The following is a 14559-nucleotide window of genomic DNA, read 5'->3' on the forward strand; positions in this document are numbered from 1 at the left end:
TTGTAACTCTGGCAAAAATATCGGTGCTGGTATTGCTAGATCTCAGTGCTGCGTTTGACACTGTCGATCATAACATACTACTAGAGAGACTGGAAAACTGGGTTGGGCTTTCTGGGATGGTACTCAAATGGTACAGATCATACTTAGAAGGGAGAGGCTATTATGTGAGTGTAGGAGAGCATAAGTCTAAGTGGACGTCCATGACATGTGGAGTCCCACAAGGCTCAATTCTTGCACCGCTCTTGTTTAGCCTGTATATGCTTCCACTAAGTCAAATAATGAGAAAGAACCAAATTGCCTACCACAGCTATGCTGATGATACCCAGATTTACCTAGCCTTATCTCCAAATGACTACAGCCCCATTGACTCCCTGTGCCAATGCAATGATGAAATTAATAGTTGGATGTGCCAGAACTATCTTCAGTTAAATAAGGAAAAAACTGAAGTCATTGCATTTGGAAACAAAGATGAAGTGTTCAAGGTGAATGCATACCTTGACTCTAGGGGTCAAACAACTAAAAATCAAGCCAGGAATCTTGGTGTGATTCTGGAGACAGACCTTAGTTTCAGTAGTCATATCAAAGCAGTAACTAAATCAGCATACTATCATTTAAAAAACATTGCAAGAATTAGATGTTTTGTTTCCAGTCAAGACTTGGAGAAACTTGTTCGTGCCTTTATCACCAGCAGGGTGGACTATTGTAATGGGCTCCTCACCGGCCTTCCCAAAAAGACCATTAGACAGCTGCAGCTCATCCAGAACGCTGCTGCCAGGATTTTGACTAGAACCAGAAAATCTGATCATATCACACCAGTCCTCAGGTTCTTACACTGGCTTCCAGTTACATTTAGGATTATTTAGGATACATCATCACTTCCTACCATCTCCACCCAGTCACAGTTCAGTGATGCCAACCGCCTCCTGAACGTGTATGTTCAATGTTTTTCCCCCATTACCTACATACAGTAGGATACAGCATTCATTGTTCAGGTCAGTCTCATATTCACAATAAAACATTAGTTTGAATGTCCACTGAGGAAAGCCAAATCTTTTTTTGTAGTATCCTTTCAACAGTTAAGGGATTTTCCAGCATAATGCTGGTCAATGCATTACAAGGTGTAGTTAAAAGTACAAATCATATATGTGTATACTGTGGATAGATGCCTAATAAGATGCTCTTTGCCACTACATAATCAATCTGCCATATTGGAACACTCAAAACACCAGTTTGTGAACACTGGAGAGCAAGTTGCCTGTGCATCTGCAATGCAACTGTAGTTATAGGCTTGTATGAATATCTATATCTGCAATAAACTTAAACAGATGATTTTGCTGAACTAACACAATTTAAGAGGAAACCATTAGCTAACTCAACATTCAAAAGTTACCAGAGTTTATAAAACCTGTAATATTGAGTTAATACATATTAAAACATAAACCAACACATTTTTAACAATCAAAGATTATCATATTTCTTTGTGAATTTAAATTTGGCAAATATTACAACCAGATGCTGTTTAATGTTGTGGCATCTTGGGAACTTTTTATAGTAAATGACGACACAGACCATTTCAAGATGGCAAATGAAATATTATTTATTGAATAATAATCAATAAACAACAGCCATCATAAAAGTTGATGAGCAATTCAGTCAAAAGGCAGTGCTCTGATAGAGCATTAAAGTTATATAAAAATGTAAAATTATGAAAGAGGATGTGTTTTTAGACTGTCTTAATGCAAGCTGAGGAGGATAGCTTGAGTGGCCAAGGACCACAGCTAAAGAGTTACAGAAAATAACTGAGCCTTGGGGTCAGAAAGCATTAAAAAAAAATCTAACAAACAACACCTATAGCACCACATTGTTTGGGAGGGTTTCAATAATAAAATCAAGAAACAAAAATGCTCTCATCCAAGTACAATCTCCAGCATATTCACTAGCCAGACATTTCTGGATCTTCAAACGGTACTGGGTTTTATGGTCAGTTTCAATTAAAAATAAGAATTTTAGCAGTTTGAATCGAGATGGGTTTGGTACACACGGGTGAAAAAGCATCCCTGTAATGAAAAAGTAATAAATTCAAATACCAACAGAAAAAAAAAAATCTTATTCTCCAATTAAAACGTAGATCTTTGTAAAATGTTAAAATAAAATATCAAAAGGATTAATACAGATTTATTTCCACGGGTTACTTTGTTCATATTTTCCAAGGGTGCCAACAATTCTCACCACAACTGTATCACTGTTTAGATGTTTTGAGATATTTTTTGGCCCTGAGACAGCGAATCTCACAATCCTCCTGAGTGTTGAACCTGTTGCTGTTCCCGTCACAGCCTCCATACCAGAACTGGACACATTCACCACTGCTGACGTTGAAGTACCATTTCACTGAAAAGTTTGAGCAAGTTCCTGCATCAAGTATGAGCTGGCAAACATCTATAAGCAGAAAGAAGATAGAAAAAAAGGTTTTAAGTTACACCCAGTGAAAATTAGGCTGATCAGTTTGAAGCCATTTAAAATAGTCACACTTTTGATATTTGCACATTTTACCATGCATATTGTGCTAAGCAATAATTTTATACTTGATTTACATGATTGTTTAAATAAATCAAGGATGCTTCTCATATGCATTTCCATTTTTTCCAAGTGATGAAATTGATTTAACTCTAAAAATGTGAAAGATTTTATGGTTTGGGTTAGGTTATAGAAGTTATAATTAGCTTTAAATAAAAACAGTGGTAGTCTACTGCATATCCATCAAGTAAATGTATCTTTTACCCTTGAAACTGGAATCATCCTGTTGAAGATTTTCAGATTCTGTGGAAGAAATTTGAATAATCTCAAAACTATGTACAGGTAAATGGCCTACAGTACATAAAACATCCAATATGTGCATTAAACATTGTGCTTGCTTTGCCCTTTGTTGTGATAAACAGTAAAGTGCGTTCAGCTGAATTAAATTTCTGTTTTGTAAAACAGGTATAAAATAGTTATTATACCACAGCAGCTGTCATGTGAAGACCAAAGGGTGTAAAGACCATTGACTCTAACATGCAACTCCACCATGCAGGGACACCGGCAAGGGACATAAGTATCGCTTTTGATTCATCCTCTCTTCTACACCTGGCTTCACTTCTGTTTCAGTTTTAATGACCAACTCTTACTCTATGTTTCTATAGCCCTACTATTACTACTGTACCACGCATCACACAACATACTGTAGGCAGTGCAATCCTAACAACCTGTGTACTTTGCCTATGTCTACTAATACACTACTTCCTTTCTATTGGACTCTAGAGTTGTTAGTCTGCAGTAAACAAAGCAGATTTCATTACATATATTGCTAGTCATTCAAGACTAATCCTAATGGCCCTGATAGACACCTGGATCAAACCAGAGGAAACTGTTACTCTTGCAGCACTTTACAATAATTTCTCATTTTCCCACAGTCCCTGTCTGACTGGAAGAGGTGGAGGTACTGGTCTGCCTATCTCTAATGACTGGAAATTTATTCCTTTACATTCTCTGGGTACTTACAGGTCCTTCACATTCAGTCACTATTAGCTACACTTTTAAAATACCCCAGGACCACAAGGTAACTTCTTGGATGAATTAGATGTGCTGCTCTCAACTTTTCCTGAGGATGGTACTCCACTAGTTATGCTTGGAGACTTCAACATCCACCTAGATAAACCTCAGGCTGCAGACTTCCACACTCTGCTTGCCTCTTTTGATCTCAAGAGAGTGTTAACTACGGCTACTCACACCTTATCTGAATGGATGTGTTGGAAAACGAAACTTGAAATGCACTATAACATCTATAAAGAAAGCCTTCATGCTTTCAATGTGGAACTAGCCTCAGCTTGACAGACTTCTCAAACCTTATATACAGTAACTTAGACAACACTCACACTCTTTTTGCTACTGTTGAGAGACTGACAAACCCTCCAAGTCAGATGCCCAGTGAAATGCTCTCTGACAGAAAATGCAATGAGTTTGCTACCTTCTTTTCTGAGAAGATCATCAATATCAGGAAGGCGATTAGCACATCCTCAAGTATTGCAGAGGTCAGACAGATTCGGCCGCAATATAAAAAACATACTATGTCTTCTGAAAAAGAGCAATTTTGATAACACCATTTTGAGCAATTATAGACCAATATCAAATCTTCCTTTTATAGGAGAGATTACTGAAAAGGTCGTTTTTAATCAACTGAACAAATACGTAAACTCAACAATTTCCAATCGGGTTTCAGACTGCAGCACAGAGACAGTGCTCATTAAGATAATAAATGATATCCGCTTACTTTCTGATTCTGGCAAAATATCAATGCTGGTTCTACTAGATCTCAGTGCTGTATATCACATTGTCGATCATAACACTTCTACAGAGACTGGACAACTGGGTTGGGCTTTCTGGGATGGTTCTTCAAATGATTCAGGTCATACTTGTTATGTGAGTGTAGGAAAGCATAAGTCTAAATGGATGTCCATGACATGCGGTGTCCCACAAGGCTCAATTCTTGCACAGCTCTTGTTTAGCCTGTCTATGCTCCCACTAAGTAAAATAATGAGAAAGAAACAGATTAAATTTCTCAGCTATGCTGATGATACCCATATTACCAAATGACTATAGCTCCATTGAAATTAACAGTTGGATGAGCAAAAAATGTCTTCAGTTAAACAGGCAGAAAACTGAAGTCATTGCATTTGGAAACAAAGATGAAGTTTTCAAGGTGAATGCATACCTTGACTCTAGGGGACAAACAACTAGAAATCGAATTAAGAATCTTGGTGTGATTCTGGAGACAGACCTTAGTTTCAGTAGTCATGTAGCTGTGCATTTATTGAATGATCACTGAGATGTCTGAACTGAGTTCACTGTATTTTATGTATTTATAATCATTTTCTTTAACTGTCTTAAATTAATTTTAAATACATTTTGAAATCATCTAAAAATTTAGTTTTAGTGATTATTATTTCTTTATGATTATTTTACTTTATTTTATGTAAAGCACTATGAATTACAATTTTGTACGAAATGTGAACAATAATGTAAATAAACTTGCCTTGCCCTATTTACACATGACACTGTTTACTCCACTGCACACCTCAGATCACTTCCTCCTCACTCTTAACCTCAACAGAGTTCCTGACACAACACATACCCCTCCAAATGTCATCTTTCGACATAATCTATGCTCACTCTCACCCTCCCGGCTGTCTGCTATGGTTTCATCTTAGATTTTTTTTTTTACCTTTATTTTTTATAGGAAAGTCATTAAGAACAGGTTCTTATTTACAAGTGGAATAACAAGTGGAATAACCACTTAGGGAAAGGGAAGTAGGGCTAAAATAAATACAAATCATTCGAAATACAGTACAAACAGGTTAGCAATTACATAAATACAATTTAAAACATCAATCATCATCATCAATCTGCCCCTTGTCTTCCAGGCCAGCCCATACCACCCCTTCTGCGCCTTGGTTATTTGATGTTCTCCACGAACATCGTTCTAAGCTCAGGACTGCTAAAAGGTGTGGTGCAAATCAAAAAATCATGCTGACCTTAATATGTATCAGTCATTCCTCTCTTCCTTCTCTGCTAATGTCTCCACTACTAAAAGGACATACTTTCATAACAAAAATAACAATTTGTCTAACTCCCGCATAGTATTTAAAACATTTTCCTTGTTCTTTTGTCATCCTCCTCCCCCTCCTTCAACTCCCACAGCTTATGACTGCCTCATTCATTAATACAATTAAAATCATCAGTGTACAATTTTCCACACCACAATCAGTCAAGCACATCTTACCAATAAACATACACTTGTTCATCACCTTCTCTTCACTCTCAGGCAGAAGTCTCCAAACTCATATTTTCTAATCATCCTACCCTATTCCATCTCATCTCCTTCAAGCCATTTCTCCTGCAGTTGTACTTGCATATAGAGGGCTGCATTGGGATTGAGTCCCACCGGGTCCCGCGGGACCCAACGCAAATCTCGCGGGAGCGGGCGGTTTGAATTTTGCTGCGGGTGGGAATGGGCGGCTAAAAAAGACACAGCGGGATAGGGAGGTTGCCTAGCGACATGATGGAGAAGATAGCAATAGATGATGTAGAAAAGAACCTAATGTTATTTTTTAGTGTTGTTTTTTGAGCACAGCCCCTCGTTGCCATTTGTTAATTAGGTCAAGAGGCGTGATGATGCCAGTTATTGAGCAGGCTGCCTAAGTTTGAATGTTTTTATTCTTATTTGTATTTTTCAAACAGAATACCTGCTACATTTGGCTAATAATTGTAAAACTGTTTTTCATGTAGCCTAGTTTATCATATTATGTATATTTTTTGCAAAGCAGCCTATTTTTATGTGCAAAGTTTTTGATATAAAATGAAATTATATTTGAATGTATTGTGTGTTTTGTCTTTTTTTTTTTTTTTTTTTTTTTTTTTTTTTTTACATGCAGGCCAGGGAAACGAAACAAACAACCCCATGAATCTCTTTAATAATATCAATACAAATACGTGTTTTTTTCCCCCTGCGGGACGGGAGAAGACACAAAATCAATGCATCTCAATTATTGTGCGGGAATAAATTGTCAGAGTTTTGCAGGTGCGGGCGGGAGTCGACATACATATTGTGGGAGCGGGCGGGAGTGTAACACATACATTGCGGGAGCGGGCGGTAATGGTCAGAAATTCGGCGGGAGCGGGCGGGGGTTGTGTTCAACCAGGAACAACTCACACAGAACAACCTCCTCGACAGCAACCACTTTTTTTTTCAGAAGTGGACAGAGAATGCCAAGCTCTCAGTTGTTGAAGCCTAAAACTGACAAGAGCAGATTCCTAATCTTTGTAGCGGGATGAGGACACAGACACAGAAGGCATATGTGACAGCAAAAATATCTCAGTGTGTAATTTATTTAACAAAGAAGTGCAAATACGGCGCTTGTGAATGTACTCTGATCGAAGTGACAGCAGTGTCTGTAATCCTCTGTAAAGTGGTGTGAATGGCCAGAAGTTCAGTCCGACTTTGGAAGAAAGTGGAGAGCAAACACACATTAGTCTCTCTTCTTCCGAGTTTGTTTCTTGCCTGAGTGTGTTTTCTCTCCCAACTTTAAAGGCTGTGCAAACAAGCTCCAGGTGCACTGATCAGTATGTCCACGTGTTCAAGGTCAGAGATTAGTTCAGGAGCGACATTTCTAGGGCGACGCTTATCTGCCCTCAGGATACTCGCCACATCTTCAATACTTATTTTGCTGGATCTGTCCAATGCTTTTCACAATTTTAACCACCAGATCATCCTGTAAACCCTACTGGTCACCATAAAAGGGAAAATTTCCAACCTAACCATTCTCCATCAAAAGGGGAGTGATGTGGGGTGCTTGGCACAAACGTTCTGGACAATGGCAGTGGGGATGGGGTATAATGATAAGGCCCTGAAGGACCTATTCAATGACTGCCTGGATGACCCTTTGCCTGGGTGAGAGATGAAGGGGCTGTAGATACTGGACTTTTGGGATTTCACCAGTTACCTACAGCATCGATCTCGGTGGGATGACTCAGCCACACCTGTTTTTCTCGGTGAGATGGGCGACTCTAGACCGGGGTCTACAGACAGTAGGACCGCCAGCCCAGCACCATTGCACAATATGGCTGCCAGCCCGGCGCCACAGGACAAGGTGGTCGCCAGCCCAGCGCCACAGCACAAAGTGGCCGCCAGCCCAGTGCTACAGCACAAGAATGCCCAGAATGGCCGCCGGTCCAGAGTCATGGCACAAGATGGCCGCTTGTCCAGCGCCTCTACACGGGATGACAGCCACAGTTGACCCTCCAGAGTCAAGTCAGGTTCCCGTTGACACTCCAGAGTCGAGTCAGGTTCACGTTGACCCTCCAGAGTCGAGTCAGGTTTACGTTGACCCTCCAGAGTCAGGTCAGGTTCCCGTTGACCCTCCAGAGTTGAGTCAGGTTCCCGTTGACCCTCCAGAGTCGAGTCAGGTCACCGTTGACCCTCCAGAGTCAGGTCAGGTCACCGTTGACTTTCCAGAGTCACGTCAAGTAACCGTTGACACTCCAGAGTCAGGTCAAGTCACCGTTGACACTCATGAGTTAAGCACTACCACAGTTAGACCCCAGGAGTCAAGTCAAGTCACTGGTGATCTTCAAGGACAGAGTCAAGTCACCGGTGTTCTTCATGGGCAAATTCAAGTCACCATTGATTTTCATGTGCAAGGTCAAGTCACCAATGATCTTCATGGGCAAGGTCAAGTCACCAGAGTTCTTCATTGGCAAGGTCAAGTCACCGACTATCTTCATGGGCAAAGGCAAGTCACCATTGATCTTCATGAGCAAATGCAAGTCCCCATTGATCTTCATGAGCAGAGTCAGGTCACCAATGATCTTCATGAGCAGAGTCAGGTCACCAATGAGCCTCATGAGCAGAGTCAAGTCACCATTGATCTTCATGAGCAAATGCAAGTCACCAATGATCTTCATGAGCAGAGTCAGGTCACCAATGATCCTCATGAGCAGAGTCAAGTTACCATTGATCTTCCTGAATCCAGTCTAAAGTCTGCGGAACTACCAGAGCTTCTCCACATCTCTGCTAAACTACCAGATCCTCTCCACATCTCGGCCAAACTCTCTGAGCGCTCGACTGTTCCTATCGTGGCCACAGAGGCCACCCTAAACTTGTTCATGTTCTCTGTTCCAGACTTGCCTATCCAGACTTGCTCTCATGTATCATCGATCCCACTGTGGTGGTCTTCTGCGCCACCCTGTTTGGCTTCTGTCTCGCCCGCATGGCTGTGGTGGTCTTCTGTGCCGCCCTGGTGGGCTTCTGTCTCGGCTGTGGTGTCCTTCTGCGCCGCCCTGGTGGGCTTCTGTCTTGGACGCGTGGATGTGGTTGTCTTCTGCGCCGCCCTGGTGGGCTTCTGTCTGGACCGCACAGTTGGGGTGGTCTTCTGCGCCGCCCTGGTGAGCTTCTGTCTCGACCGCACGGCTGTGGTGGTCTTCTGCACCGCCCTGGTTGGTTTCTGTTTCGACCGCACGGATGTGGTGGTCTTCTGCGCCGCCCTGGTGGGTTCCTGACTCAACCGCATGGCTCCAGTTCCACCTTGCTCCACCCTGGATTACTGGCCTGTCAGTTCGGCCCTGGGCCACTGAACTTTCTGTCCTTCCTGGACTTGTGTTTTGTTGTTGTTGTTGTTTTTTTGCCCTCTTCTCTCTGTTTCCCTCTATGGACCTGGCCCTCCGTCCCTCCCCCTGATCATCCACCAATCAACCTCCCTCCTGGTCTCACTTCCCCATAGGCACCTCACCGCAGGCACTACTATTTCCACAAGCCTTGTCCCTTCATCACAGTAATTGCACACCTGTTAATTGCACTCAGGTGTCTTCACTTGATATTCATTACCCTCCCTATATTAACCAGTCTTTTCCTGTCTTCATGGAGTCCTTACTTTCCGTCACCTAGTTTCCTCGCGTTTCCTAGTCCTTGAGTTCCAGTTCTTGTTCCTGTTTGTTTGTTTGTTTGTTTGTTTGTTTCTGTTTGGATCTTGTTGGTTACGACCCCGGCTTGTTTTTCACCTTGTTTTGGATTACCCTTAACCACACTGCACTTGGAACTTCCGTCTCCTGTGTTCCCGTACGTGACAGATTCTGCACCCCCTTTACCTAAATTCATTACTTCAGATTTATGTGCCCTCTAGAAGCTTGTGTTCTGTAAGTGAATGTTGCGTTATTGTGCCATCCCAAAGAGGGACAAAATCACTTTCACTGAAGTTTTAAATTAAATGTTCCTTCCTGGTGGAATGACCTGCCCAACTCAATCGATTCAAGCGATTTTCAAGGATCAGCTCAAACCACATCTCTTCCATCTTTTTTTGACCCTTTAACTCTTGCACTCTCTATTCTTATTCTATTCTTTATAATTTTTTTGCCCTTTTAAACTTAATTTACAGTTTTTTTTCTTATATTTAATAATAATTCATATTTTATAATGTTCTTATATTTAATTTTTCTTCAATTTTGTATTTTATAGATTATATATTATACAATTAAGAAAAGCAAAAAAAGGCCTCTAACACTAGCTTGCTCTATATTCTTTTTCTATTCTGTCTGATTAATAGTTATGTATTATATAATTTAAAAAAAACTTGTGAACTGCATTAAACTGAGACTTGTTATAGCCCTTGCATATCATTGCTCTTTTGTTGCTTTTGATTGCTTCCATTGCCTCATTTGTAAGTTGCTTAGGATCAAAGTGTCTGCTAAATGACTCAATCAATATGTAAAAGTAAAATATTACAGTATATGTACAGTACAGTCCAAAATTTTGGAAACATTACTATTTTTAATGTTTTTGAAAGAAGTTTCTTCTGCTCATCAAGCCTGCATTTATTTGATCAAAAATACATAATTTTTTTAATGTATTTATTAGTATTTAAAATAATTGTTTTAAAATGTATTATACTTTAAATTATAATTTATTTCTGTGATGCAAAGCTGAATTTTTAGGATCATTATCACACGATCCTTTTGAAATCATTCTAATATGATGATTCATTATCAAAGTTGGCAACAGTTCTGCTGCTTAATATTTTTTCAGAACGTGATACTTTTTAAGGATACTTTGATGAATAAAAAGTAAAAAAAAAAAAAAGAAACTATGCTTTTAAAATATAAATATTTTGTATTAACAATATACACGACTGGTCAGTAATTTGGGGTCAGTATTTTTTTTTTTCTTCTTTTTAAATAAAATCAATACTTTTATTCAGCAAGGATGTGTTAAATTGATAAAAAGTGATAGTAAAGAAAATATATTAGTAGAATATATATTAGAATTTTTTTATATATATTTTATATATATTTTGAATAAATGCAGTTCTTTTGAACCTTTTATTCATCAAATATATTAGACAGCAGAACTGTTTCCAACACTCATAATAAATCCGAATATTAGAATGATTTCTAAATGATAATGTGATAGACTGGATGTTACATGTGACACTGAAGGCTGGAGTAATGATGCTGAAAATTCAGCTTTGCATCACAGGAATAAATTATTTTTTTTAAGTATATTCAAATTGAAAACTATTATTTTAAGTGGTAATAATATTTCACAATATTACCGTTTTTCTGTATTTTTGATCAAATAAATGCAGGCTTGATGAGCAGAAGAAACATTAAAAATAGTAATGTTTCCAAACTTTTGGTCTGTACTGTATTAAAAATTAATTAGGAAATTATCAGAATTTACATCAATAATTTTTTTTTATTATGAACAGCCTAAATATCAGTAATCAAGTTTGGTCAGTTTACCTGTAGACACACATTCCTTAAAGCACTCATCCTCAGTCAAGAATCGGTTTTCATTTCCGCCACAACCACCATACCAGAAGCGCATGCATTTCTTAGTTTGCTGGCTGTAATACCATCTGGACATATACGATCCACACACACGGCCTGAATCTTTCTCAAGGAAGCAGCGTGCTGTTGGAAACAAACAGTACACTCCACTAATTCCCTTCAGCACTGAATACTGAACTCTGTCAGAGAAACAGCATTAAAGCTTGTGCATTTTTAATGTAAGTGAGGATACAGTACTATGCCAGAGATACGTGCAACTCCAAAAAAACTAAATCAAGGGTTTAATTGGCCAGTAAGATCTGGATTCACCACCTTTAGCCTTGGAGGGCTCCTTTTTGTCCTTTTTGTCCTTTCTGTGCTCTTTTCTATATTGATCAGTGTCATCATATTGACTGGCTTCAATGAATGATTCTTTGTTTTGCTCATCTCCATAATAGTTATAAGTTTCTTCTGTGGGCTCTTCGGTGAGCTCTTCATAAGGCTCTTCGGTGGGCTCTTCAGTGGGCTCTTCAGTGGGCTCTTCGGTGGGCTCTTCGGTGGGCGCTTCAGTGGGCAGAATAGCACTGAAAAACAGTTAGACACATTAATATCATTAAAAAGCACAGAATGTGTCCTGTACAGGCTAACTATTGTTCAATATTGCAGCATCGATTTGTATTTTAATGTGCAAATAAAAACAAAATATGGCTCATGAAGCCCAGGTTTCCCATTTCTGGCACAGTGCTCAAAGACTCTAAACAGTAAAACATTTTTACTCTAAAACCTTTGGATTAATAAGCCAAATGGCTTTGAGAATACACAATCCATGCACTAACCTTTGTGATTTTATGTCTAAAGATTGTGGTTAGTAAATAACATTACCTCTCTGTGGGTTGTGGTCCAGTTCCAACAGGCCTCACCACAAACCCACGACAATCAGGAGTAGGTATTAATGACTGGGGTAAGATTCCTTCTGCAAAACAACAGCAGATACACACCAGGGTTATTATTGTTAACTGAAATGAAAAATAAGCCACACACCCCCTCAAAAAGTGAAATTGAATTAAAACATTAAACATACTTTCTACTTTGCTCCTTATTTTTGAAGTACTAAAATAACAAACTAAAACAGGAAAAATTAAATTATTAAAATTTCAACTAAAATTAAATTGAAAATAATATGTATAACTCAGCATGTAAGCAGAAGTGACAAATAACAACTATATCAAAATTACTACAACTAAAAATTAAATAGAAAACAAAAACAAAACAAATAATAATTAAAAGTATATTAATTTAATGAATAATATTGTAGGTTAAACACGACTTGCAAATGATGAAAGAGGATGTTAGCAACTGTTAATTTTAAGAAGAAAGCAAATAATGTAGAGAGTTTTGGGGCTATTGTTTGCAGAAAAAAATTAAATGAAAATGAAAAATCAAAAAATTATAATAAAATAATAAACAAGACTGTTTGTAAAATAATGTTTTAAAAAGGCAAAAACACTACTGCATGTTTTTTTTTTTTTTTTTTTTGATTTAGATGAAAGAGGATGTGAGCATCTGTTGATTTTCAGAGGAAAAAGTCTGCAAGTTTCAACAACAGATCAGGATCTTTCACAGCGGCCTTGTGAAAACACAACCATGAATATTTCTTACTGTGGAGCATATGCAGGAAGGCGTAAGCGAAGCGTGTGCCATAACCTCTGTCATCCAGGAACACCAGGTGCTGGTCCAGAGGAGAACTGGTGAGCTCCTCCATCTGTGTCCGGTCGAATCTCTGTCCCGCCATGAGAATAAACATCACAACATTCTGACACTTACACAGTCTAGACAAATAATCAAGCTGAGCTTTGTTGTGCTTAAAATCTTCACCAAAAACAGCCATGACCATTCGTTTGCTTCGTTGTCTTTCTACTTTAAGGATAACGTTAGTAATCAGCAACTCCAAAGCAAAGTCAGGGTGGGATGTCCCGCCCACTTGCTTCACTGTATCTTTAATATGCCTCTTCATGATATTGCGATCTTTATATTTAGTGAAGCTGAACTCCTCGTTGATGTAAGATGAGCCATAAACGGAGCTCTGCTGGTAGACGGACAGCCTGGTTTTTCTGTCGGCTCTGCTCGGTTCACTGCTCACATCGATCCGGTCCAACAGAGACACCAGAAGCTCCTTCATATTTGCATAGTGTTGAGTGTTCACGTTATCAGACCCATCCATCAGCACAGACAGATCCAGATCCATCTGCAGAGGTGGAGGCCGCAGAATTACACCACACACTGGGTCTGGGTTACAACGATCTGGCAAGAGAGAATAAAAAACCTTGGCATGTAATTAAAGACATCCATGATCCAAAACCTACCATAAGCCACATCCTAACAGAAAATAGAACCTCATTAATGACTGATTTGGAACACTTTAGATATAAGCAGCAACTCTGTGTATCATACAAAAAGAGCTCCTCATTGACATAAGAAGTTGGCATGCTGACGTTGCTAAGAATAACTACACAACACTAAGCATAAAAATGATCAAATATATATTGGTCAAAAGGTTTTTTGTTGTTGTTGTTTTACAGCCAACATTTTTCTAACTTTGCCTGCCATCATAGCTTCATTATGGGATTGGACTTCTCATTAGGGAAGTTGGCTTGCGGACATATCATACAGTAATTCTGTAATAAACAAATGATTAATGCACACACATATTGGACATAAATGCCATTTTTACATTTATAATCAACATTTCTCTAACTTTGTCCACCATTGATTTTATGGCATTAGTTGCTGCCTTAGAGGACATTCACACAGATGTGTTTCTGCATTTCCTAGACTTCTTTTTCATTGTTTTCTTCATAAACATGGGCTAGACAGACATGTCTGAGCATGACAATCGTATCTTGCATCTTTTGCAATTTGACACACAACCAGTGGCAAGTCAGTCCTGAGCCCACAAAAAAAAGACAAAAAAGAATTATGACCACTTTGCCATTAAAAAAATAAAACTAAACTATTTTATAGCTGTGTAACGGGGAAGAGAGAGAAAAAAAAGACACGGCATCCAGTTGGACTTGGGCCGAGAATTTGCATAAGCTCTTTGACATGGATTGGGCCAATGCAGGGCTCTATTCTTTCCCACGTTTCAGTTAAAAGTTCCCCCAGCTCGGCAGGCCCCCAAACTGCTGGGCCCATACGTATCTGCATACC

At 39.1% G+C, this 14559-nt stretch overlaps 1 protein-coding gene across 2 annotated transcripts; it reads right to left on the bottom strand.

Annotated features, from left to right (window-relative positions):
* Positions 1–1571: 1571 nt before the first annotated feature.
* On the bottom strand, positions 1572–13672 carry LOC113079215 (collagen alpha-6(VI) chain-like). 2 transcript variants are annotated; one of them, XM_026251433.1, is made up of 6 exons: positions 13012–13672; positions 12235–12325; positions 11686–11936; positions 11326–11496; positions 2779–2817; positions 1572–2436 (listed from the first exon to the last, which is right to left on the bottom strand). In XM_026251433.1, exons 1-6 carry the CDS (start codon positions 13595–13597, stop codon positions 2240–2242), a joined length of 1335 nt encoding a protein of 444 aa, XP_026107218.1. In that variant the 5' UTR covers positions 13598–13672; the 3' UTR covers positions 1572–2239. The 2 variants fall into 2 exon arrangements, with proteins under 2 accessions (XP_026107218.1, XP_026107219.1); XM_026251434.1 differs by lacking the exon at positions 11326–11496.
* Positions 13673–14559: the final 887 nt, after the last annotated feature.

Source organism: Carassius auratus, unplaced genomic scaffold (genome assembly GCF_003368295.1).
Source record: "Carassius auratus strain Wakin unplaced genomic scaffold, ASM336829v1 scaf_tig00027374, whole genome shotgun sequence".
In the NCBI taxonomy this organism is placed as follows: domain Eukaryota; kingdom Metazoa; phylum Chordata; class Actinopteri; order Cypriniformes; family Cyprinidae; genus Carassius; species Carassius auratus.